Source organism: Anabrus simplex, chromosome 1 (assembly GCF_040414725.1).
Source record: "Anabrus simplex isolate iqAnaSimp1 chromosome 1, ASM4041472v1, whole genome shotgun sequence".
NCBI lineage: Eukaryota > Metazoa > Arthropoda > Insecta > Orthoptera > Tettigoniidae > Anabrus > Anabrus simplex.
The window spans coordinates 882,809,484-882,833,409 of NC_090265.1; the positions used below are offsets into that span (position 1 = coordinate 882,809,484).

The following is a 23,926-nucleotide window of genomic DNA, read 5'->3' on the forward strand; positions in this document are numbered from 1 at the left end:
ATTTCCAATTTGCTTAGCTTGCTGTGTTTGTATAGGTTTGATTCTATGATAGTTATAGTTTTCTGTGTAGGTATGTTAGGATACATGTTTGTTATGTCATATGTTGCTAGTTTGTAGTATTGTTCTATTCTCATGTTTTTAGTAGTGTTACAAAATTCTATAGAGTTTTTTATGGTTTTGTTTGCCTGAAAAACATAATGTTTTTTTAGGAATTTTTGTATGAATTTTGACAGTTTGTAGGTGGGACTAGATCTGTAGTTGATGATAGGTCTCATGGGAATATTATCTTTGTGAATTTTAGGGTAAGCTTTGGCTGTAGGTATACTTGGATTCATTGTAATCAGTTTAGTAGTTTCTTGTTCATTTAAAAGGAAGTTGGTGTTTTTTAAAAGAGTTTTTAAGTTCTTCTGGATGCTATTGGTTGGATCTTTATTCTTAATTTGGAAGGTTTCATCTTGAAAACAAGTTTTTGTTTTTGTTATATATTCCTCTTTATCCATAATAACTGTAGTATTTCCTTTATCTGCTTTTGTTACTAGTAAGTTGTTATGCTGGATTTTGTTTCTGAGTTCTTTTATTTGTGTTAGGTCTTTAGTATCTTGTTTATAGGTTTCTTGGTTGATTCTATTGATATATTGTGGTAATATTTTTTTAATTTCATATCTGATTTCATTTTGTTGTTCTTGAGGTATTTTGTTTAAAGCATCTTCTGTTTCAGTAATGATAGTGGTGATATTTTCAAAAATTGAGTTATTTCTCCAGTTATGTTTAGGTCCCTTGCTCAGTATAGTAGTTTCTGCTTCATTAAGTACTGTATTGGTTAGATTTTTGATTGGTGGGTGGAATTCATGTAGGTTGCTTTCGATAGGTGTAGTGGTATGTTGTTTGTTCTGTGTGTACTTATGTGTATGTTGATTTTGTGATTGCTTCAATGCATTGAGTTTCTTATTTAGGGTATTCTGTTTCTGTATCGCTAGGTTTTCTGTCTTTACATAGGTTATTTGTTGGAAGTTAATCCAATATGTATATGGTAATTCATGTGAGGCTTTTAAGTGTGCTTCATACATTTGGATGTTTAGGTGTTGTTTCTTTCTGTACATGAATTTGATCTCCTCTTTAAGCCATATTCGATTTGTCTTATTTTGTGTATTTCGGGTTTGATTAGTGCTTCTATGTTTGTTATTATATTTCTTAAGAAATTTAGGGGTTAAGTTGTTTTGTAGGCATTGTTTTAAAAACGTGATGTTTTTGACGATGTTAGTGATCTTAATTTTCAGATTTTGATATCTGTGTGCTATTCTTTTTGCCTGGTTGGCTGTTCTATTATTATTTATAAGCTTCATGTCCGTATTGATTGGTATCACTATATAGAAATAATATGAATCACCACCTTATCAATACACTATTTTATTTACTACCAAACTGGTAAATAGGGTCAATACCGGTTTCGACCCCTATGGGGTCATCCTCAGTTGACACATATAAATATCTATAAAAACATCACATATAATAGTTAAAGTTTAAAATTGATGGGTCATTAGTATACTGGTAAGTACATATGCATGTATTATGGAATTTATAAGATTGTTCTATTAGAGCTATTATGTAGATTTTTTGTTTCTTTGTAAACAGTATCAAAAGTATTGTATTGGATGTGGTTCATCCGTTTGACAAAATGCTAGTGGATTGAATATGTACATTTGCTGAGAGGTACATGCTATTCTATTTTACAATTTTTGTTTTACATAATATGGGGTAAAATTATTACATTTGCACATATGTGGTGATATTAGGTACAATGTAGGGTGTTAAAGATGTAGTATTTGAATTTTCAGTATCCTGATTAAGTTTGTTCTATTAGAGCTATTATGTAGATTTTCTGTTTCTTTGTAAACAGTATCAAAAATATTGTATTGGATGTGGTTCATCCATTTGACAAAATGCTAATGGATTGAATATGTACATTTGCTGAGAGGTACATGCTATAAATTCCATAATACATGCATATGTACTTACCAGTATACTAATGACCCATCAATTTTAAACTTTAACTATTATATGTGATGTTTTTATAGATATTTATATGTGTCAACTGAGGATGACCCCATAGGGGTCGAAACCGGTATTGACCCTATTTACCAGTTTGGTAGTAAATAAAATAGTGTATTGATAAGGTGGTGATTCATATTATTTCTATATAGTGATACCAATCAATACGGACATGAAGCTTATAAATAATAATAGAACAGCCAACCAGGCAAAAAGAATAGCACACAGATATCAAAATCTGAAAATTAAGATCACTAACATCGTCAAAAACATCACGTTTTTAAAACAATGCCTACAAAACAACTTAACCCCTAAATTTCTTAAGAAATATAATAACAAACATAGAAGCACTAATCAAACCCGAAATACACAAAATAAGACAAATCGAATATGGCTTAAAGAGGAGATCAAATTCATGTACAGAAAGAAACAACACCTAAACATCCAAATGTATGAAGCACACTTAAAAGCCTCACATGAATTACCATATACATATTGGATTAACTTCCAACAAATAACCTATGTAAAGACAGAAAACCTAGCGATACAGAAACAGAATACCCTAAATAAGAAACTCAATGCATTGAAGCAATCACAAAATCAACATACACATAAGTACACACAGAACAAACAACATACCACTACACCTATCGAAAGCAACCTACATGAATTCCACCCACCAATCAAAAATCTAACCAATACAGTACTTAATGAAGCAGAAACTACTATACTGAGCAAGGGACCTAAACATAACTGGAGAAATAACTCAATTTTTGAAAATATCACCACTATCATTACTGAAACAGAAGATGCTTTAAACAAAATACCTCAAGAACAACAAAATGAAATCAGATATGAAATTAAAAAAATATTACCACAATATATCAATAGAATCAACCAAGAAACCTATAAACAAGATACTAAAGACCTAACACAAATAAAAGAACTCAGAAACAAAATCCAGCATAACAACTTACTAGTAACAAAAGCAGATAAAGGAAATACTACAGTTATTATGGATAAAGAGGAATATATAACAAAAACAAAAACTTGTTTTCAAGATGAAACCTTCCAAATTAAGAATAAAGATCCAACCAATAGCATCCAGAAGAACTTAAAAACTCTTTTAAAAAACACCAACTTCCTTTTAAATGAACAAGAAACTACTAAACTGATTACAATGAATCCAAGTATACCTACAGCCAAAGCTTACCCTAAAATTCACAAAGATAATATTCCCATGAGACCTATCATCAACTACAGATCTAGTCCCACCTACAAACTGTCAAAATTCATACAAAAATTCCTAAAAAAACATTATGTTTTTCAGGCAAACAAAACCATAAAAAACTCTATAGAATTTTGTAACACTACTAAAAACATGAGAATAGAACAATACTACAAACTAGCAACATATGACATAACAAACATGTATCCTAACATACCTACACAGAAAACTATAACTATCATAGAATCAAACCTATACAAACACAGCAAGCTAAGCAAATTGGAAATAAATGAATTTATAAAACTATTACACTTTGCCATTAATAACAATTACTTTAGGTTCCATGACACCATCTACCAACAAAAAGGATTGCCCATGGGATCGCCAATATCAGGCATAATAGCTGATATATATATGGACCATTTAGAACATCAAGAAGTCCAAAAAATAGAAAATATCATTCTTTGGTGCAGGTTTGTCGATGATGTATTCATAATTATGGACAATAGACACACAAACGAAAATACAATCTTGGAACAACTGAATGAAATAGATCCCCACATAAAATTTACTATGGAAACCGAAAACAACAATACCATAAACTACTTGGATATATCTATAACCAGACATAATAATCATCTAACATACAACATATACAGAAAGCCTACCCATACATCAAATACAATAAAAACAGACTCCACCCACCCACACACTCACAAAAAAGCCGCATACTACAGCATGATACACAGGGCATATAACATTCCACTTTCAAAGAAAGATTTGAACAAAGAACTAAACATAATTCATGAAATAGCCAAACAAAATGGTTATAAAAGAACAATGATAAACCATATCATCAACAAAGTAAAAAACCAACCAAAAACTAAGTTAACCAGAATCACCAAAGATAAAAAAGAATACGCACTATTCACTTACAACAATAACCATATACACCCCATAACCAACATTTTCAAAAAACAAGGCCTAAAAATAGCATACAAAACTACACGCAATAACACCAACATATTATACAATTCTAAATCAGTTAATAACATAAACAAATACAACCACTCAGGAGTGTACCGTCTAAAATGCAATGATTGCCAAGCCAGTTATGTAGGGCTTACTGGTAGAAGTTTTTCAATAAGATACAACGAACACGTAAATGCCGTTAGACATAGACACTTCTCAGCCATGGGACAACACATCAACGATCAGAAACATAGGTTTACAGACATCAGTAATGATATGCAAATCCTCAAAATAAACCCAAAAAGCCCCTTGCTCAGTATACTAGAAGAATTTTATATAAACTTAGACAAATACGTTAATCCAAATTCCAACTTAAACGATAACATAGACAGAAATAATATTCTCTTTCATACAGTTATTCCCCTCCTGAAAGATTATTATTTAAAAAGAATAGATAAACAAAAATCCATAAATACAAATCTACCGCTCCAAGACCTCTCCTCCTTTAATCCCACTCCCGTTACAAGTGCTCCACCCATCCCTTCAAGCCTCCCCTCCACCGCCGTAAACTATAACCTCAGAGCAACACGCTACAGATCTCAACAGACAGCCATACAGAGCACACGATCCCAACAGCCAACGTAAGTAATACGATATATACTTGCCACTACATTCTTTCGATACATTATCTCACACACTTATTATTTCTACTTACAGATATATTAATTTACAACACGTCTCCACGATACAACCAACGTACAACCTAATTTAGATATACGACATCCAATATGCACTTCATCTCTTAATGGTGACCTACTCAACCTGTATTCGACACGCGACAAGATGAGAACATTTTCTCAATGATATTCAAGATTTCCAACTACAACAGCAGTATCCTATAAAATTACCAGTTATTACTATAATATATAATGCAATTTCACTTGTAACGCGTACAGCATGTGATCGATCCTATTCAAGTAAACATATATATTTTAATAGACCTACAATACAACAACCTACAGTACTGTCACCAATTTATTATATTTATATTTCATTTAGATTTTTTGAATATGCACATAGCACCACATATCAATACCATTATCTAATGTATTTTAAATAAGTATTTCATACCGGTTTTAGCCCCAAAGTTTTATTTTAGCAAGACTTTTATATGTCTAACAAAATAAAGTGTCAAGACACAATTCTATTTTAAGACTGAAAACGGGAATAAGAGGTGCTACAAACTTATATATTAACATTAAGGATTCATGTTAACTAGGTATTACATACCAATATTTTAATTTTAAGAATTCAAACCAACAAGGTCATTATGCATTTAACTGAACTAAACAAGTGAATCAGTAAACTTTACAACCACTACATGAAATGTAATCAGGATACTGAAAATTCAAATAGTACATATTTAACACCCTACATTGTACCTAACATCACCATATATGTGCTAATGTAATAATTTTACCCCATATTATGTAAAACAAAAATTAAAATAGAATAGCATGTACCTCTCAGCAAATGTACATATTCAATCCATTAGCATTTTGTCAAATGGATGAACCACATCCAATACAATATTTTTGATACTGTTTACAAAGAAACAGAAAATCTACATAATAGCTCTAATAGAACAAACTTAATCAGGATACTGAAAATTCAAATACTACATCTTTAACACCCTACATTGTACCTAATATCACCACATATGTGCAAATGTAATAATTTTACCCCATATTATGTAAAACAAAAATTGTAAAATAGAATAGCATGTACCTCTCAGCAAATGTACATATTCAATCCACTAGCATTTTGTCAAACGGATGAACCACATCCAATACAATACTTTTGATACTGTTTACAAAGAAACAAAAAATCTACATAATAGCTCTAATAGAACAATCTTATAAATTCCATAATACATGCATATGTACTTACCAGTATACTAATGACCCATCAATTTTAAACTTTAACTATTATATGTGATGTTTTTATAGATATTTATATGTGTCAACTGAGGATGACCCCATAGGGGTCGAAACCGGTATTGACCCTATTTACCAGTTTGGTAGTAAATAAAATAGTGTATTGATAAGGTGGTGATTCATATTATTTCTATATAGCAACTAGCATACCTACCAAGGCACTGATTTATGTAAAAGAGACTGAGTCTCTCATACTGCATTGGCACTACCTGGGGCTCCAAGTGGCCCTAGCAGTGGCCTCCACTACATACAATAGCCATGCGTCTTGTTAGGTGCACTAATTACCAACTGATCAGCCCAAATTGGTACATTGGGACTAAACACTGATAACTAATCATGGTGGGTGCACTGGCACTGCCTCAGGCACCAAGTGGCCTCCACCACATGCAATAGCCATGCGTCTTGGTAGGTGTGCTAGATACCGACTGATGAGCCCTAACTGGCAAACTGGGGTAAAACGCTGGCAACCAAGAATGAATTTATCATTTCTAATAGCGAACCAATTAGATTGGAAATGATATTTGCAGCCTATCAGAAACGCTCTGGAAAGGCTGTGGGAACTTTGGCGCAGAAAGCCATGCGATATTCATCTCTGGTGCAGATGTCATGGGACTAAATGGCATCACATTTCTCAGCAGCAAGCAACTTGCTCCAGACGTTGACGCCTACAAGACCAATCAATGAAAGACTATTGACTCTCACCCTTAACATCAAGCCATACAAGTCGCAAACTGGTGCAAGAATACCTACCCACCACAACATGGAAGTAGAAAACTTTTCAACATCTACAGCGAGCACATCATCAAAGTAAAATACCTGGCTCAAGAGTTCAAAGCCAAGGCACAGGTAATCAGGGATGAACACAGAAATGTCATTTCAGGGCATAGTGTGGTGAGAGAACTGCTTAAGGTTGTTCCATGACAACCCACAATCCAGGTCAGAAGACCAGGTTCAAGACCTAGATCCACCAATCTTGGAGAAGTGGAACGTGCAGGAAAGAAGTTGCAAAATAAGAAAGCACCAGGCTCTGATGGAATTACTGTGAAGTCCTGTGAGCGAGCTGAGCATTGACACCATCCACAACCTGTGTTAGAAGCTCTGGATATCTGGAAACTGGCCCGAGCAGTGATGCCACTCCATCTTCCTGCCACTGTTCAAGAAAGAGTAGTCATTAGACATCGTGAGAGAGCAGAATGGGGCTTCGAAAGAGGTCAGGTGATTGGGTGTCACTTGTGTCAGAAGTCTGTACGCGAGATTTCCACTCTCCTAAACATCCCTAGGTCCACTGTTTGTGATGTGATAGTGAAGTGGAAACGTGAAGGGACACGTACAGCACAAAAGCGTACAGGCCGACCTTGTCTGCTGACTGACAGAGACCACCGACAGTTGAAAAGGGTCGTCAAGTGTAATAGGCAGGCATCTATCCAGACCATCACACGTGAATTTCAAACTGCATCAGGATCCACTCCAAGTACTATGACATTTCGGCGGGAGGTGAGAAAACTTGGATTACATGGTCGAGAGGCTGCCCATAAGCCACACATCAGAAAAGTCACTGGCTATGAGACCATCAACTACTTTGAATATTTGGGATCAATCATCACTAACACTAATGACTGCTTTCCTTACACTGCTAGAGGGATTCTGATTTCTTTTATTCTATCACAGATCTTGTTCAGATTTCCACAGTTCAGACTACCAGTCTTCGACTGTATTACAAAGTATGGAATTTAACTTGCTTCAGAACATTCACGGTCACAGACTATGATCAGAAAACAATGTTAGCAACCCTCCGGTCTGGAACAAGTTATGTTTGAGGGAGGAGGAATTGGATACTTAACTGTAGAAAGGTGCAAAGTGCCAAATTCGTGAAAAGTGTATAAGTGGTTTGAAAGGTGCAGGATACCGAGGATGATTACATGTGAAAAGGGCTATGCCCACTGAGAATTCCAAGTGGTTATAAATGCCACCACTAGATAGCAATAGAGCTAAGCTCTCTGATGATTTCTTCAGAATAGTACAATGTGCCATTCAGTAGTTATTGTTTCTCTTTCCTGGCATGATAAGTGTATGCACAGACTTTGATTCTGTCCTATTTTGTGAATAATTGCCCTTCAAATTATTCAGTTTGTGAATAAATATTCCCTGTGACTCTTAAGTTTGCCTTGATAGAGAGAAGGAAGTCAGTCACAAAGTCATCTGTACCCAGTGACGTATGGAAAACGATCATAGAAGCAAAGGTTATTAAAACTTTCAAAGTGATTTCCATGAATTCAATTTTTCTTAACATTCAAGCTGTGGCAGACAAGATCATCTCTAAAGAATGGTGAACATTTCAAAAGCTGCCAGCATCGGATGTAGGAGGTGTAACAGTAAAAGAATGTTACACTGACATAAAAAGGGTCTGTAAGGTGGAAGTCTTAAAAAAAAGGGGGAAACATGCAAGAAACATTCAACCTGCTATCTTTGAATTTATTTTCTCTATGAACTCCACTGCAGATGTAAAAAGAAGGATTTAAAGGCTATGATCCCTTATCTGGAAAGGAATGAGCATAAAGGATATTTATATGCAGATCTGTGGAGAGTGACCGAGAACACAGCACCTACAATGATTTTAAGGGACTTAGCACCTTTCATAAATGTGTAAGTTTGAATTTCTTCCAACTTTGTCATGAAACTGCCAATAATGTATGATAAGAAACACCTGTAAATTTGAAACATTTGAGGAACAAATATTTAAAACACTGCACTACAGATTTTTTGTAATAACTTCTGTTCATAAATTTGGTACTTTGCAACTTTCCAATTAAGGTTTGAAAAATTGACCAGGTTTCATGAAGGAAAAAAATGGAGGAGGATTTGTGAAAGTTATGGAACATTTATCAGTTATCAGTTTTCATGGGGGGAAAAAAAAAAAGAAAATACAGAGAGAGGAAGTCATGCTTGAGAGAGGAAAAACTGTTAAAGTTATTTAACATATACCAAGCTGTGTGAGAAAAAAAAGAAAAAAACACAGAGGGAGGAAGTCACATTTAAGGGAGGGAGAATTCTTAAAATTATATAAAATTTACCCGGTTTTAAGAAAAAGGAAAAGAGGGAGGGAGTTACATATAATGAAGGGGAGGCTGAGGTGGGACTGTGAAAGCTATGTAATATTTACCAAGTTTTATGAAAAATAAAAAAAATATCAATAAAAAAAAAGATGGAGGGAGTTGCATATGATGGAGGGGGGGGATTGTGACAGTTATGTAAATTTACCAGGTTTGGGGAGGACACAGAGTGAGGAAGTTTATGTTTAATGGAGGGGGAATTGTTAAAGTTATGTAACTTTCTCCAGGTTTTATGGAGCAAAACAAAAAGGATGGAAGAAGTTACCTTACAGGGATAGTTATTCAAGTAAACGTGGCTGGCATATTTCCACATTTTCACTAACAATGCATTCAATTCACATATCCGCTCTAATGTAAATGTACATACACCATACTTCCTGTTTATTGCCGAGTCTTGCTTCACCTCCTCTAGATGCATGGCAATATTACTTGCAGTAGCATTATTCTTCATGACATACAAGATTCGACGTTGACAAGCTCGAGAAGTTTTGTTGCTGGATGTCTGGAATGACACAAATTTTTCTGTAAGTCTATTATTGTTATTTCATCTACTTCAATAGACAACTCAAAACACATGTTGTTAATGTTATTGTTTGGGTCCCTAGCCATATACTGGCAACCTGTGACAGGTTGAAAACACATGGCAACTTTACTCGAAACTCCAGGTGAAGTCTACAAATTATGATCCATGACAGAATACTAGCTGGTATGGAATGAAAATAAGCACTAAAATGAAAAAGACAATGATACTGATTATAGGTGGAAGAGAATAGAGAGGTAGATTTCCTGTACATGTTGGGGGACAAGACCTTGTAACTGTCAAATGCTTGAATTACACTAGTGTCCAAAAGTTAAGCATAATCACTAAACGAGGCCATACCGCCTGACAGGAATGTCAGATGGATTGCTGAACAAACGGAAGCTGACTCACACACCATATGTCACACAACTTGTCCAAAAAAAAAAAACAGTGTCAAAAAGGTTCTGATAGCTATAGCCACTGGAACAAGAATAAATTCCAGAATATATCATACCGATCCTTAGGAGGACTAAATCAAAGTTCTCTACGGAAGCTAATAGCTTATTCTTCTATTAACCATATTGGATGAATAATTGCCGCCATAGTAGTAGGAGAAAACCTGTGGGAATTCTACCTTTGACAAAAACTAACAAAACTTGGCAATGTCTTCCAAAACAAAATATGCTGTTAATAGGGTTTATGGTTACCCCTAACAGCCACACGTGCTTCACAGCGACGTGGCATGGTCTCTATCAGATGATCCAAGAGCTCTTGTGGCAGACGATCCCATTCTTCTGAAACGGCAATGTGAAGGACTTGGAGAGTCCTTGGTGGAGGCTGACGGGATGCAATTCGCCTCCCCAATGCACCCCAGGCATGTTCTATAGGATTCAGATCCGCAGACTGTGCCGGCCAGTCCATGTCATGAATGTCTTCCCCAGCCAGAAATTCATCCACCAGAGCAGCGCGGTGCGGTCAGGCATTTTCATCCATTAAGAGGAAATTTGGACCAACTGCACCTCTGAAGAGTCAAACATGTGGTCTCGGTACCTCATCCCTGTATCTCCAAGCGGTAACAGTGTTCCTCAGACCACCTATGAAGATGTGCAGGTTCGTACAGCCATTCAACATGATGCCACCCCGCACCATGACGCCACCACCACCACCATACTGGTCCTGTTCCACGATGTTCCTGTGGTTGTAACGGGTACCCAATTCTCTCCAGATTAATGTGCGACGGGAATCATTCTGCAAACTGAAGAGGGATTCATCTGTGAAGAGCACATGCCTCCATTCATTCCTGGTCCAGTTTCGAAGTAAACGGGCCCATCTCTGTGCTGGAGTGAGCCCTGCTGTTCTGAGCCACCGGTACACAGTTTGCTGGGAAACGGCAACCCTTGAGACGGCTGCAAGCTCCGCCAACAATTGTCTTGCAGGTGCAATCCGATTTCGTCGGGCGATTAAGGCGAAGTATCGGTCCTGCTGTGAGGTGGTTACCCTTGGTCAACCTGGTACTGGCCTACAACTAACATCCCCTGTGTCTCAAAATTGTCTCCAAAGCCTGGAAATGACACTTTGCGGCACATTCAAGAATAAGGCGACTTCAGTCTGTGTCTGGCCTGCTTCCAGGTGGCCGAGTATTCTACCCTATAAAACGGGGTCCGAATGGTGTCGTTTTGCCATTATGTTGTCACGTTCACCCTGAGGCTACACTGCACACACTATAACATGGCAAACACGACTGATGGAATATGGGGCGCAGGCACTGATTGTGTTTACCTTGCGGTTACGCCGCTAGTCAAAGCAGGGAACACACTACTTTCCTATACAGAGCGAACACGTAAGGTTGGTAGGTGCATATGTCATGCGATTTGCAGTCTATTTCCTGTTGCCCTGTTTACTCCTAAGTTATGTTTAACTTTTGGACACTAGTGTACTTGGGAGGCAAAACGATGCAGGATTGGATGTGGAGATCCATAAAAGGATACAGCTGGGAAATACATTTTACGAGAGTGTGAGGAACTTTACATGGAAGAAGGACTTCCAGCAGAGGCCTGAATACTGACAAAAAACAGGTGAGTAAAATCCAGGCCAATGGGATGAAATTTTTAAGAATTATGACAGGTAAGACAAGAAAGGACAGGGTAAGAAAAGAGGATGACAGGAAGGAAATCAGAGTAAATTTCTGACAGAATGGAGAGAAATTAACTGATTGGAAATATTAAGAAGAGAAGAGAATGAACGGTATTGAAGTGGATGTTGGAGGCTAAGACTAATGGAAAGAGAACAAGAGGTAGAATCAGACTAAGATGGTTTTACTCGATCACGATCACTATTAAATATGCAACCTTGACACATCCCAGGTAACTGGCTGGGAAAAAAAAAAAAAGGGGACAACTTGCATGGGATTCTGACCTAATCCTCAAGCACTGTTCACTTTCCAGATCTCTGCCTGCACTCCTGCCAAGTGAGCTATTGTAAGGCTTGATATGCAGCGGGCAGTTTCCAGGATTTACAACACGTTCTTGATCTGTGTGTGCACCTCCTGTTATAAGGTACATGTTCTACATATCTGTGCTCGTTTTACAGGTTCATTTGGGGTACTAATTATGAATTAATATTTATGCGAATAATCCCTGCTGCTGAATAATCTCCGCACCCTAATTTTAGGAAGGATCATTTTGAAGAAAATGAAATGAACTAAAATTCCTTCCATCGAAAGAGTAAAGTAGGCATAAACAAACATTTCATATCACTTTGCGAGGTCCATGTGGTCTTTACGCAAATATGAACATGTAAATTTTCGGATATAGCTGCTTTGACTGAACATATTTGAGATGATAAGAATACATTATCAATGCTATAAAATATATCTGCCATGAAAATTACCAAGTAGGCCTAGGTATTTCATTAATCTGAACTTGCAATAGGCTCGATTCCCTGTAGATTGGAAGATTTGTTGTCTCTTGCATCACTACAATACTTAGCAAGTAGGCCTAGGTATTTCATTAATATGAACTTTCAATAGGCTCAATTCCCTGTAGATCGGAAGATTCGTTGTCTCTTGCATAACTAGAATCCTCTCCTAAACTACTTACAAAATCGTCACACTCCACATCTAAAACACTTTTCTCACGTGGTCTCTTTTTACTCGGATACTAACACAACCGGTGGTGGATAATTCTTTTTGTGAAATTGAAACAGACACACCGGCGAACACTGATGTTATTTTTGCGATATAGTAAAACCTTGTTATTTCGAACTCTTTGGGACGAAAAAATCTGACTTCGAATTACGTGATTTTGAATTAACTGCCAACTCGTGGTTCAGAAATGCATCACAAAATTTTCAAGACCTGTTACTACATGCAATTAACATTGATTCACTATTTAAACCTTTCAAATGCCATGGAAACCAAAACCAAAAATGTATCCAACGAGGTGCATTTACAGTATTCAAATAATGCACTTGGTTAACTCAGTGGCAAACATCATCTCACGCAACGAAAGAGAAGAAGAAACATGATTCAAAGACGAAGACAAATTATGGTGGTCCCCCTGTGCAAGTGCTTTATTTTTTGGATTACTGTACTGTCTGCATTTTTAGATGCCTTGTACTTGCACGGAAAGTACCCGACGCCCTTAAAACATTGTGGCTTATCGAGCTTTCTTATGACGAGGGGGGGAAATCTTTCGCTTCTGTCTGCAGTGCAACATAGTACAGTGAACCCATCTCCTTTAGTAACGTCTGTTTTGGCTAGGCATTAAAATACAATGCAGTTTCATTGGCAATGACAGTATTGTTCGATACGTATGAATTGATTATAATTATGAGGCACGCTTTTTCGTCGGTGTCGGCATCGTCTGTGTTCACGGATTCTGCTTCTCCACACACTGCCTGTTACGTGATATTGTGGCCTTCCTTAAAATGCCGAATCCAAATGAATTACGATTTCACTCAAACTTAGCAGCTATGAAACACTGTCGACACACTGAACTGAAAGAAAGTGCGGAAAGCTATCCCTGCACGTTCTGAAAGACGCATTCTATCGTGACATGGAGAAATTTTGAATTTAAACTACTCTGTAAAACACTATTTTAAAAATGTAAATGCAGTTTTAAATTAAATTATGAATTGTTTTCTGTTTAAATATGACATATGGGGCCAGGTTTTTTTCATCTGTGTTTACACAAAGCGTAACTGTACATCCAACAACGAAAAATTGCCAACCTTGACGCAAATAAAACCAGCACCTCAATTTCGTGCCTCAATTTTTTTTTTTTTAAATATGCAGGGATTATTTGCGTAAATATGGTATTTTTTTTCTTTGATGATGAGATTCTTGAGATAATTACGAATGAAACTTGTATTCAGGGAAACACAAATAAGAAGAAAGCAACGTCCCCGGCTGAAAGGGCAATAATTGCATTACGGTCTCCCCCAAGTGTTTCAGACATAAAAGCATTTATTGCTGTGGTGATCGTCGTTATTATTACTATTAGGTTGTCTCTTTCGTGTGGTATTTACAATATTACAGTAATAACAACATTCAGAACTGTACAACACTCATTTCACTAATCAGCCAACTAGACACCACGATAAGTTTCATTACACATTCTGGCATTTACTCAGTTTTCGACTGATCCAGTAGGTTTTCATTAGCTCGCTGTGTCGAGCACGCCATTCATCCAACCACTTTGTGCCAGTTGTCACTTCACATGTCGGAAAGTCCCCAGAAATACGACGCTTGTTCTGAAAAGGTCTTCTGGTCGTAGGCCCATTTCTTCAAGGTCTTTCTTGACATTAATGTACTAGGGAATTGGTTTTTTGTATTGAGTCAAAATTATTTATTATTATTATTATTATTATTATTATTATTATTATTATTATTATTATTATTATTATTATTATTATTATTATTATTATTAAATGTGTTGTCACTTTCATGTAGTATTTATTCAGTGAACAAATATTACAGTAATAAGAACATTCAGAACAGTACATTAATTATTCTTATTTGACTCGCTTGTTGTCTTTAGTCAGTGAACTGTGATTACAATAATAAAAATACAATAACAATTCACAAACTACATTATGCTGGTACAACTTTTCAGTGGCGCTTGTGCCGTTTTTGTAGTAACAACTTTTTGCAAAATAATAAAAAGTTTCTGGAACAGATCAGTGCTGAAATTCCACGAAACCCAAAATATATGTTGTTTTTATACATGAATATATAATTTAGGATAGTCTTAGGACCATTTACAATAAATTACTTATTTCCAAAATTCACCCTTCGCCCTCGGCCATAATACATTGCTACCCGCAAAGTGTTAACAACTAAAAAAACTAAGGGTTAAAAAATAGTAATGGCCAGTTTCTGAAATGACAGTTATCTGTAGATGGGTAGTTACCAGTGACTTAACATGGTGATATGTTTAAAATGAGTTTCCGAAACAACATTTATCGGCTTCTTCACAGTTACCTGCATCACGACTAGTAACTGCAGCTAGTGCTGTAGTTACCTCTATGTTAGAGCTGATTCCAACAAATACCGCTTTGAGGCGCCAATCCATACCGTTTCATACAAGGTCTTATATTAGTTTCGTAAACATTAGAAAGTGATAATGAAGTGGTTATAATATATTTACAGTCATTCATTGTAGTTTTAACGTGCTTGGGTGTGCTGGACTCGACAATATTTCGGTTAGTACGTTTACTTCCATGTTATCACTGGCTTTAGTCACTGATTACACTTGTATGGTGTCATCTGTCCCAGCTGTTTAGAGGTTACAATCTCCTCGGAGCATGACGCCTCTACTGTAGATATATCTTCCAACACGGGAAATGAATCGTCAAATAAAATAGAACTCGAGTCGAACGGATTTTCATCAGGCTCTAATTGATCTTTCAGTGCAGCTATAATGTTAAGATCTCTTTTGTCATGCTTTGAATAATGAGTCCCACCAACAGTTACCGTAGTGAACACAATCTGAAATTATGGAGGATTTACCATTAATATTTACATTTGTACCAAATAATAAATATCTTAGGTACCGGTATGCATTTAATATTAACCTGCTGAATAATAAATACCGATTTTTCATTGCTTTTTTAATGCTATTATATCCTTTAACCAGTGACGTGAGGTCTCATATACTCCTAATAAACATAAAACATCTGGACTTCTTTAATTAAAAGTCTTGCAGGGAGATGTAGTGTGTCATCTTCTTATCTGTTTCAACACACTTCACACCCTGAGTCAGGGTTAGCTCGCTACGTTCGATTGAAGTTCTCAAGTGGACTTCACGTCAGCAGTTACGAGAGTACTTTTGTCAATGCATGTTGCGTGATCAGTGTAAAAAAAAGGCAACACTTGCAGCGAGAACAGATGGATATCGCATCATCAGTGCAGAACGTTTTCATTTATGTAATTATTTTCGTTTACGCTTGTTCTGTTCTGGTTAAAAATTAAATAATTGAAAAAGAGGTTCAACCTATTCAATACATAAGAGAAAGAAATGTAGTGATTACATTCTTATTTAATAGTAATTAGAGATGGGACCAGTTTCGACCCTAGTCCAGGTCATCGTCAGCCGTTCAAAACATAAAAAACATGAAAAACAATGCATATGAAAAAGAAAAAGATTAAGTGAATTCTGGATCAGTATAAGATGAAATATAAATTGATGATGGGGGTAGAAATTGTGAGTCACTTAAAAGAAAAACAGTACGTAATATTATGAAAGGTAGTACGGCACACGCAATGATAGGTAAAGTCTCACAATGTTTATGAATAGTGGAGAATGGTCAAATGGGTCAGTTTTTACACTCTGTCAGGTACAAAGTCACAACACTATCAAACAACATATAAAGATCCATAAATATGTTGAAGTCGCAGACGAATAGATTTATAGAAGCAAACTGCCAGCTCCCAGTGATCAGCGCGACACTTTCAAGGTCATTCTCCATTCTACTTTGGCGTTCGAGACCATAGCGCATGACCTTGAAAGTGCCGCGCTGATCACTGGGAGCTGGCAGTTTGCTTCTATAAATCTATTCGTCTGCGACTTCAACATATTTATGGATCTTCATATGTTGTTCGATAGTGTTGTGACTTTGTACCTGACAGAGTGTTAAAACTGACCCATTTGACCGCTCTCCACTATTCATAAACATTGTGAGACTTTACCTATCGTTGCGTGTGCCGTACTACCTTTCATAATATTACGTACTGTTTTTCTTTTAAGTGACTCACAATTTCTACCCCCATCATCAATTTATATTTCATCTTATACTGATCCAGAATTCACTTAATCTTTTTCTTTTTCATATGCATTGTTTTTCATGTTTTTTATGTTTTGAACGGCTGACGATGACCTGGACTAGGGTCGAAACTGGTCCCATCTCTAATTACTATTAAATAAGAATGTAATCACTACATTTCTTTCTCTTATGTATTGAATAGGTTGAACCTCTTTTTCAATTATTTAATTTTTAACGTTAATACTTTCAATACGGAACAATGAAATTTTTATCTTTAAATGTTCTGTTCTGGATCAATGAAAAGTGATCTGATTGATGAAGGTGAAATTTAAGACGATGTTTGCATACTGTCAATAAGAAAGAAGAGGAAGTAATATATACCTAATTTTTGCATCATTAGATCATACGTATTTTCATTTTTTAAAAATTTTTTTTGCTAGTTGCTTTACGTCGCACCGACACAGATAGGTCTTACGGCGACGATGGGACAGGGAAGGGCTAGGATTGTGAAGGAAGCGGCCGTGGCCTTAATTAAGGTACAGCCCCAGCATTTGCCTGGTGTGAAAATGGGAAACCACGGAAAACCATTTTCAGGGCTGCCGACAGTGGGGTTCGAACCTACTATCTCCTGAATACTGGATACTGGCCGCACTTAAGCGACTGCAGCTATCGAGCTCGGTGCGTATTTTCATATTATGAGAGAGTATTACATGCTAAATCAGACTGATTGACATGATGTGTATATATTTGCCAACCATTTTTCATTGTAGAAAACTTCTGCTAGTAAAAGTAACTAGATATTACCAAAATAACCCTAAAAACATTTGCGTAGAGACATCTATCGGAGGACGAGAGGTACTAAACATGACGATAACTGTACTGTTTATTACCACGGCTTATAAATCTGGATTTAAGTTTCTGGAAACTCATTAAAGTCAACAGCACAGTTAAAGTTACAAGCGCTTTTTTTTTTTTTGCTAGGGGCTTTACGTCGCACCGACACAGATAGGTCTTATGGCGACGGTGGGATAGGAAAGGCCTAGGAGTTGGAAGGAAGTGGCTGTGGCCTTAATTAAGGTACAGCCCCAGCATTTGCCTGGTGTGAAAATGGGAAACCATGGAAAACTATCTTCAGGGCTGCCGATAGTGGGATTCGAACCTACTATCTCCCGGATGCAAGCTCACAGCCGCGCGCCTCTACGCTCACGACAAGCGCTTTTAGGTAACTCACAGGTAACTGTGGTGTACCAGAAACCGGCCATAAGACTAGGACATATTTAAACTATTTCTGGGCCACCTTTAGCCAGTGTACATGAAACAAAGACATCTTAACATTTTCAAAGTGAAATATTTGGATAAAAAGCATGAATAGTGGAAAAATTCAGTGTTGACACATTAAAAGTTTTTTAAGTCATTGTGCATTGTTTTTCAGAGTCTTGACAAAATTCTAAAGTGAGAACAAACAGGGAGTGATGACCATTAGGTTTTATCTTGGTAACTACAGTCCTATGCTAATTATATACAGTAATGTGCCTGGCTGGAGGAGTAGTTTCTTATGTTATTCGTCGATATGAAACAAGAGGATGAAGTTTGTACACAAGTGAAACTATTCCTATTCTACAAAAGGTGAAATATAATCTAAAGATGGAATGAGAAACAAGAAGAATGAGAACGAGAAACACCATGCTATCGAAAAATTAGTCAAAATGCTGAGGTAAGTACTCACTCACTCTCCTCCAGTTCCTTGAGTGGACTACTTAACTTGTGTTGATGTTTGAGTGAGCACTGACTGGTGATTGCTGTGAGCTGCTGTTTATGAGGGGAACAACATAGAGGGGAGGAGAGGGGAGAGGGAGGGAGGAGAACTGGAGGGTCAGGAACTGCCTGCATATATTACACGTTGTTAAAGACTTGTTAGTTTGATGATATGAATTTATTTTTCTTATTTCGTAAAAAAAGAATGTGTTTCTTCCTGGATTGTGTTTTGAAAATAAGATTAATTTTTTGATAAAAGTGTAGACGTACGTTTTCTAATATGTTTAGAAGAACTCCTTTACTGGTTACATGAATAATGTCTAAATATGGATTTATAGAAGAAAATGAATTATTGCATTCACTCAAACATTATCACCCATCACACAAAATTTTCTGTGTTTATTTGCATTTGTGCGTTCTCTATAATGAATTCTTCTAGTGTGATTAATTGCACTTTAATCAGTAAACTCCTGAATTTATAGGTTTTGTTAAAAATTTGCTTATTATACAATAATTTGGAATTAGTAGTACAGTATTATCCCTCTTTTACACTTTTCAAAAGACCCAAGGAATACTGATGTAAATGGGGGGAGTGTAAATTGTGGGAAACAAATTATATACAGTAGAAGTACGATATAGTGAGTACGGCATATAACGAGAACCCCATTATAACGTCAGATTTCGTCTGTCGCTTCAAAATTCCTATATTAAACTGTGTACTATTCTTTGGTTACAGTGAGAGCCTTATCACTGACACATCCGTTATTACAAGCAATTAAGCGTATGCAATTTTTTCCATTACCAATATTAATGCACCCAACCATTATATTGCATACATTAGATCATTTTCAGTATTGTTCCCTCGCTATGTCCACTAATGAGCTCTCTCGCAGACATTCAAAGATGATGTCGGAGTCTGCTGTTCCATTAAAAAAAAATGGAAATGAAAGAGGAGAACATGTTTCCATAATAAATGCATAAATGACGTGGCCGATGGCAGTTGTTAACTCGTTAGAAATAAAAGCAGAAGTAAACAATCGCTTAATTTTAATGTTATATATGGAAATTAAGTAAGAATGTGATGAACCTCAAGATATGGCAAAGTACATCACTGATTTCAGAGGATAGTTTATATTTTTTCACATCTAGTTAAATTTCGGAAATTTGTAGCAAGGAGGTTATGCGCTTGGAATATGTTTTCATGATACAGTAAAACCCTGTTAATTTGAAGTCGTTGGGACACAAAAATAAAAAATCAGACTTTGAATTACATGATTTCGAATTAACCACCAACTCCTAATTCAGAAATGTCAACCCTTGCCGCGTCACAAAATATTATGACCAGTTACTGCACGCAATTAACCTTGACTCACAGCTTAAACCTTTCAAAATGCCATGGAAAAATACTATTTCCTAAATGTATCCAAAAATGTGCATTTACAGAATTCAAATAATGCACTTGCACTTTGATAAGTCACTGGCAAACATAACCTCACATAAATGAAAAAAGAAAGAAGAAGAAAAAAAAAAAAGCATGATTCAAAGACAAGGAGAAATCTATGCTGGGTCCCACGTGCAAGTCTTTTGTTTACTGGATTACTGTACTGTATGCATTTTAGATGCCTTGTACTTGCGTGGAAAGTACCCGATGCCTTTAAAACATCGTGGCTTATCAAACTTTCCTATTATGAGGGGAGTCTCTCGTTATCCTTGTGGTACAATTCCCTACCACTGACTCATCCGTTACTATGAGCGATTAAGCGTGAGACTTTTTCCGTTACTACTACTCTTGTAATATTCAGAAATGTCCAACCTTCCCGTGTTATAACGTATTCTAAGAGCTATTAACGCATGCAGTCACCTTGATTCAGAGCTTAAACCTTTCAAATGCCATAGAAAATATTTCTGAAATATATCCAACAAGATGGATTTACATTATTCAAATGCATTTGGATAAATCACTGGCAAACATAACATCACACAATGGAAAAAAAAAAACATGATTCAAGATTATGCTGGGTCCCCTGCGCAAGTACTTTGTTGTTTGGATTACTGTACAGTTTGCATTTTTAGACGCCTTGAACTTGCACGGAAAGTGCCCGACGCCTTTAAAACATAATGGCTTTTCGAACTTTCCTATTACGAAGGGAGGAAGTCTCTCACTTCAGTCTGCATTGCAACACAAAACACAGTACAGTGACCCCACCCTTGTATGATTTTCTGGCCTGGCACATCTCTCCTTTAAAACCATAAGTCCGTTTGAGCTCAGCATTAAAAAAATAATAATAATAATAATAATAATGCATTTACAGCGGCATTGACAATATTATCTGGAACGTACAAACTGATTATATGAGCCACGCTTTTTCATCAACTGTCGGCATCACCAGTGTTTGCAGATTCTGTTTCTCCGCACACTGCCTGCTACGTGATATTATGGCAATACTTAAAATGCTGAATTACGATTTCACTCAAACTTAGCAGATATGAAGCACACTATAGACACACCAAAGTGAGTGAAAGTGAGGAAAGCTACCCCTGAACGTAGCGGAGAAATTTTGAATTTAAATTACTCAGTAAAATCCTTTTTTTTTTAATGTAAAGGAAGTTTTGAATTAAAAGTCTGAATTTCAGTAATGGGACCGACATTGTTCTTTGAATTACGAATTATCCGTATTTCGAATTAAACCTTTTAAATACAGTAACATGCTAAAACCGTACCTTATGTTTCCGGGAACGAGAGCTTCTTCTAATTAGTTGGGATTTTGATTAACCAATTTTAAATTATCAAGGTTCTACTATACATATATGGTTAGGTTAGGTGACACTGTTTGAAGAAGAAAACTGAAACGTTTGCCACAGAGACTTCTGGAGTGATACTATATCTTTTACAGAATGAAATTAAACATCCACTTTCACATAGTGTCAAGTTTCAAAAAATAACAAACGAGTAAACCATAGTGTGATTGCCGTTTCATACAGATTTTAATGTGTATGGGGTGTTTCCGACTTTTACGAAAAATCTGATATAACAACAATTGGCTATAGCGAGTTCATTTTTTGCCATTATAAATTCTCACTATAATGGACTTCGACTGTATGTAAAAACACACTGTGTAAACAATACACAAATGCATATTATTAATTAATAAAGTATTTTAATCTTAATCCTATAACAGTAAAGGTCCAGTGTACATTAACTGTTGACATTACACTGCTTTGGTACTTCTGTTCATCCCTGACCACGATAAGGGTACCAGTGGGTAGTTGAAATATTGTGTAATACAGTATATTATTTTAATCTGGTTATCTGTCTTAGAATGGCTGCAGAATTATCTAACACGCAATAAATTTTCTTTCTCTGTTAATTTATTTTTATTTTTTATTGTTGAGTAGGCAACCTGCTCATAAGAATTGTCAAACATTTTGCACAAATTTGTCGTACGGTTTGTGTAGCTTCCCCTAATATTCATAATTGGCTAGTTTCGCCCATGTGTTGTCCAGTTTGGTCATCATGCCGTAGTTATACAAAGCGCTAAAGGCTAGCTGTGACGCCATTTTACTTAGACTTTTTTCTTGTCTCGAGCAGCCTGACGTGGTGTAAATGGTGGGAAGCGTAAAATGTTGCAAACGTAAATTTGAGGATTTTTACATAGCGGGCATAGGAAATCTGAGGGGACCAAAAAAAAAAAGTTGTAAATGACGGGAAAATTAAAAATGCAGGAACGTAAAAGCGGCGTAATACTTTGCTTGTTTCGAAGGCGATATGGAAGTTTTGTTTTTTAAATACATTTGTAATTAAATATAAGTTGCTATTATTGAAAGTAAAAGTGACGTAGTCTTTTTTCTCCATTTTTCCCTTTATCACTGTGGTGATAGGCTTATTATTTATCTGATTGCTGATTTTGTCAACAAAGTTTTTATTGTAACCATTACTATGTGCTAGAATTTATATGTGTTTTTTTTTTTTTTTTTATCCTTTTTGGAAAGGGGGATGTTAAGAGCTTTGTGTATCATATTGTAGAAAGTGGCCTTTGTGTGGATGCCATGATGCAGAGAATCTTGTTTGATGATGTTTACTGTTTGGGTAGGTTTTCAGAAGATTTCAAAACTGAGAGAACTTTTATTCCTCTTATGATGGTAAGAATATCATCTGGGTATCTAGACCAGTGGAATATTCCATTAAGGTTATTGATTACTTTCGTTTTTTCTAAATTGTCAATGTAGATTTCGGCTAAAATTCCAGTAGTAGGAGACCCCATAGGGAGCCCTTTTTGTTGGTAGATTGTATTACTGAATGTGAAATAGCTGTTATTGAGAACAAATTCTAAAATGTTAAAAAAAATTCCTCTATTTCTAATTTGCTTAATAACTGTGTATGTTTAAATTCTCTCTGACTCAACCAATGGTTTTGGCTATAGGGATGTTGGCATACATGTTGGTAATGTCGAATGAATGCATGGTATAACGTGAACTTTAAGGCTGCTTTTTTTTTTTTTTTTTTTTGTAATATCTGAAGCTAATCTTTTCAGTTTCGATTCATTTAGGTTATAACTTCAGTCTGCCGAAACTAATTTTCAGTCATGAATTTATAAACTATGTGAAAAAGAATTAAAATTTCTAATTTAAATTTTTTTGTAATGTTACTGAATTTCACTGAATTTTTTATGGAAGTTCTATTTATTCATTTATTTTACATTTTAGGGCCTTAAGTGGACCACTAAGTCAATTATACAATGGATTTTTGGATTTTCTCTCAGCCCAGTACTTCTTCATTCTCCTGGATCTTGATTTTCTCTTCTCATCTGAAATCACTCTTCCCATGGTTTGTGTGTTGATCTTGGTCTGTAGTCTGGTGTCTATGTTTTTGAGTGTCTTGATTCTGTGGGTCATGTTTTTTTAAATCCTGTACTGTGATTTGCAGTTATTTCATATCTTCTTTGATTTCTGTAATCCACTTAATATTACTTTTTTTTTTTGCTAGTTGCTTTACTTTGCACTGACACAGATAGGTCTTATCGCGACAATGAGA

At 36.0% G+C, this 23,926-nt stretch overlaps 1 protein-coding gene across 1 annotated transcript in view; it reads right to left on the reverse strand.

The window, feature by feature from the left end:
- LOC136857680 (general transcription factor 3C polypeptide 1) overlaps positions 1-23,926 on the reverse strand; it is a 340,092-nt gene that overhangs the window by 118,225 nt on the left and 197,941 nt on the right. Inside the window, exon 22 of the mRNA XM_067136529.2 lies at positions 9,724-9,858. Coding sequence (XP_066992630.2) covers positions 9,724-9,858 — 135 coding nt within the window. The remainder of the gene's footprint in view (positions 1-9,723; positions 9,859-23,926) is intronic.